The 4,269-nt window shown below is 36.6% G+C and overlaps 1 protein-coding gene across 1 annotated transcript; it reads left to right on the top strand.

Moving 5' to 3' along the window:
• The first annotated feature begins 1,505 nt into the window (after nt 1-1,505).
• Nucleotides 1,506-3,417, top strand: LOC133819890 (phloretin 4'-O-glucosyltransferase-like). Its single transcript, XM_062253270.1, has one exon. It carries the CDS (start codon nt 1,748-1,750, stop codon nt 3,254-3,256), a length of 1,509 nt encoding a protein of 502 aa, XP_062109254.1. The 5' UTR covers nt 1,506-1,747; the 3' UTR covers nt 3,257-3,417.
• Nucleotides 3,418-4,269: the final 852 nt, after the last annotated feature.

Consider the following 4,269-nt stretch of genomic DNA (forward strand, 5'->3'; position numbering starts at 1 on the left):
GATGTCTTGGCATTTGAGATATGCCTTGTTAAATGGTTTGTTTTGAGTTAGATGTTGTTTGCAGGGGGAGTTTGCAAATCAAATTGTTTTCTTGCAAAGATCTCTTTAGCAAAATAAAATATATGTGCTTTGTCTATAAAAGTGCCAAAGGGGGAGATTGTCAGAACCTTGTTTGGCTAGTGTTTTTTCTAGACCATATATTTTATTTTCTCACGATTTCTATGAATTAAAACTGGATTTAATGTGTTATAAAAATCATGTATGACTCATTGTTGAGCTGTCAAATTTTAACTCTTATCTCTATCTAAAATGATTCTTAATATGGTAATTAAAATCCTTGAAGATATGATCTTTTCATGATGATTTCATGCTGATTAAATCACATATTTTCAGAATAACAATTTATCTGAAATATGATTTATTTTTCAAATGAATCTGGACTTAAATCTGCTTAGGTACATAAATTGCCTATGTGTATGCTCAACTTGTCGAGACAGAATCAAACGAACTGACAGATTGTTTCCTTATAAAGAAATTTGCAAATCATTTGTTTATTGTTCCAGATTATAAGAGAGCATCTTCTGAATGTACAAACAACTATAAATAGATAGCTAGGGTTCTTGAAAAATTGTCTCTCTTATCTTGTAAAAATTGATAATATTTTGAATTCTTTAGAGAGCACTATTTGCTGTTTTTGTAAAGACTAAACTATTCACCTTAGTCTTTGGTATTGTATCATGTGCACCTTTGTTTCGTGTATACTTCTTGTTCTTTGTAACAAGTTTTGGTTCTTGTGAACATTCATTGTGATTTTCGGGAGAAGATTTCTTCAAGACTTACTTCAAGAGGAAGAAAACACTCGTTATTCTTTGAAGGGAGTTCAAGAGAATCGACGTTTCAACAAAATCGGATTCATAAAGAAAAGTACAACAAGATTGCGGCAATAGTTCAAGAGGGAGTCTTACATTGTTTAAGTCAATGTTTTTGTACAACCTTGTTCTTTACTAATTCGTTTATTTTTTGGGCGTGGCCCCGTAAATATATGTTATCCGAAATGATTCCTTAATCAAGTAAAAATTCACTTGTGTCGATTTTTAACTTGCTTTGGATTTCTGTTTTGACAATTTGCACAACCGTGGTAACAAAACATTAATCAGATTAAAAAACTTAATTCATATTCCACATTTTACAAATTGTTTAAATCTAATCACTTGATAAGTACAAAATACATAATTTCAAATATACTAGTCATACGATGCAGTAAAAATATAATAATTATTGGAATTTGATACGAGGTTTTACAAACTTAATAAATATAAATATAAATATACATGAGGTTGGATATAAAATTACATCAATGTTGTTGTCAACCACACCTCAAAGTTTTAAATATCAATATATATATTTATATAATGTGGTAAGGGTAGCTGTTGCTTATATAGGTGTGTAAAAGATAATCAAATCAAACTAGCAATAAATAAACAAAAATCAAATGTTGAATATTCAAAACCATAATTTTACTGTATGTCTTTTATGGGTGGTTCCAAAACATTCTTCTTTTAACTCTATCGATCCCTTTTTATGTGTCAACTCTTATCTCTCCCCACGATCATATAATACCAAAAATACACACAACATAAATACATAAAATCCAAAAACTCTCACACTCATTTCCAAATATACATACCAAAATAAAATACTATATTTACTACTCCCAACATTTCTTCACGCGCCGCCGCAGTCATATATGATGAGGCCGCGCTTTATTTTCGTCTCGTTCCCGGCGCATGGCCACATCAACCCCTCCCTTCAACTCGCCAAGCGCCTCATCCGTGTTTATCACTCGGAAGTCACCTTCGTCACCACCATCTTCGCCTACCGCCGCATGATCGTAGGTGCTAACAGTCCTAATAACGACATCACCGACGAGGGGTTGTCGCCAAACGACGTGTCGTTCGTCCCTTTTTCCGACGGATTCGACGAAGGGTTCGCGGCGGACATGGATTTCGACTGCTACTACGCCGAGCTCGTCCGGTGCGGCTCGCAAGCTCTGGGCGAGCTCATACGCTCGGGGGTGAACGAAGGCCGTCCGTATACCTGCATAGCCTACACCCTTCTCCAACCTTGGGCTGCTGACGTGGCGGCGGAGCATAAGATTCCGGTGGCGCTTCTCTGGGTTCAGACGGCGACTGTTTTCGACGTCTTTTACTATTACTTTCATGGGTATAAAGACACCATCGTTGAGAACATTAAAAACCCTTCTGTTCCCTTATCATTTCCAGGGCTACCACTTCTCACTATAAACGATCTTCCCACGTTTTTTGACTCTACAAAGCCCAAATCTTTTCTCATCAAGTTCTTCCAAAAACAGTTCGAAAAGCTCGACGAGGAACCCAGCTCGAAGGTATTGATGAACACCTTCGATGAGTTAGAGCACGAAGCGTTAAGATCAATTGTTAGTAAAAACAATAAGATGAGGCTGATCGGAATCGGGCCCTTCACGAGTTCATCGTCCGAATTCTCGAACGAAAAAGTCAGTACTACTGCTGATGTTATCAGGCATCAAAACGACCACGTCGACTACATGGAGTGGCTTATCTCGAAGGAGAAAACGACAGTAGTTTACGTGAGTTTTGGAAGCTACTCAGTCTTGTCAAAGGCTCAAACGGAGGAACTGGCAAAAGGGTTGTTGGATTTTGGGCATCCTTTTCTTTGGGTCAAAAGAGAAAAAGTGAAAAACGACAATGAAAAAGGACAAAACGACATAGGTCGTGATGATGAAGAACTTAGTTGCAGAGAAGAGTTAGAAAAGCTTGGAATGATAGTTCCATGGTGTTCACAAGTGGAGGTCCTGTCAAATGAGTCATTGGGGTGTTTTGTGACTCATTGTGGATGGAATTCAACGCTGGAGAGCTTGGTGAGTGGGGTTCCCATGGTGGCTTTTCCTCAGTGGGTGGATCAAGTGACCAATGCTAAGTTAATCGAGAGTGTGTGGAAAACTGGGGTGAGAGTGAACCCTAATGAGGAAGGAATAGTTGAGGGAGAGGAGATCAAGAGGTGTTTGGAGTTGGTTATGGGATTGGGAGGGAAGGAAAATGGGGTGGAAAATGGGAAGGAAATAAGAAGGAATGCAAAAAAATGGAAGGATTTGGCTAAGGAAGCTGTTATGGTAGGTGGCTCTTCTGATAAAAATTTAAGGGCTTTCCTTAATGAGGTGACTGTGGAAGAAGGTGATGCTTTTTCTTCAAAAGAATGATTTTGGGCAATTACTTTGTTTTCTTAAATGATTGTGTGAAGTTGTGTATATGTAATTAACACATATATGGAGATATTTGTGAAACACAAGCATAAATCTAGTCCAGACATATATGGCATTCCTATCCCCATTCCATGAATAAATGATTCTATTTTGTGTTACATGTATTGTTTATTATTTTAAATTTTACTTATATATGTACAAATATTTCTTACATGTGTACAAATCTCATTAATTTAGGCGTGAACGAGAACAAAACAGGACAATAGATACGATAGGTGACTTACTAAAAGACAAATGAGAAAAACATAATCTCTTATAACTTATAAGGCATACTATTAAAAGAAAAACAGATAAAAAATTTACTACAAAATTATCAATATTTTAGTCATACTGACACTTGTGTACTAATTCAAATATTTAGTACCACCCTATTAAATTGCACATGGCAATAATTGTTAGAAGCGTTTTTCGTCAACTTAATTATATAGAGCAATTAAACAATTAAGAATGGACAAAAGATTTGTAACGACCCAAAATTACTAATATGGCTTAAGAGCATTGATTAGCGTGCCAAGATAACATAATTGGTTTGTGTGTGAATTCATTGAATTAATGCATGATTATATGAATGTAAGTGTGGTTAAATATTATATCTGTGAGAACCACATTATTATGTGGGTAGATCTGCAGCGTGTGACTTGAGGCGATCCTAGGGAGCTAGATAGCGGAAAAGTCACAACGGGGCTTAATATTTGACTTGGGGCAAGTCAAGAGGTAATTCGGGTATTAGATGATTATCTGGGTTATTGGGTTATGGAAATAAATATATGAAGATATATTTGAGGTTAGGAAACTTAGGTGGGAATATTGGGGAATTTTACCGTTTTGCCCTCGGGGACGTTTCCGGCACCCCGAGCTTCGGGATTGACCTAATTAACCAAGGGTTAGACTAAACAAAATAGAAACCGGTAGAATAAAACACAAACCGACCTATTTTGCTCTTCTCTCTC

This window comes from Humulus lupulus, chromosome 2 (genome assembly GCF_963169125.1).
Source record: "Humulus lupulus chromosome 2, drHumLupu1.1, whole genome shotgun sequence".
In the NCBI taxonomy this organism is placed as follows: Eukaryota; Viridiplantae; Streptophyta; class Magnoliopsida; order Rosales; family Cannabaceae; genus Humulus; species Humulus lupulus.

What these genes read in the sequence shown, in the direction of transcription:
- LOC133819890 (XM_062253270.1), top strand. Translation starts at nt 1,748, where the DNA reads ATGATGAGGCCGCGCTTTATTTTCGTCTCGTTCCCGGCGCATGGCCAC.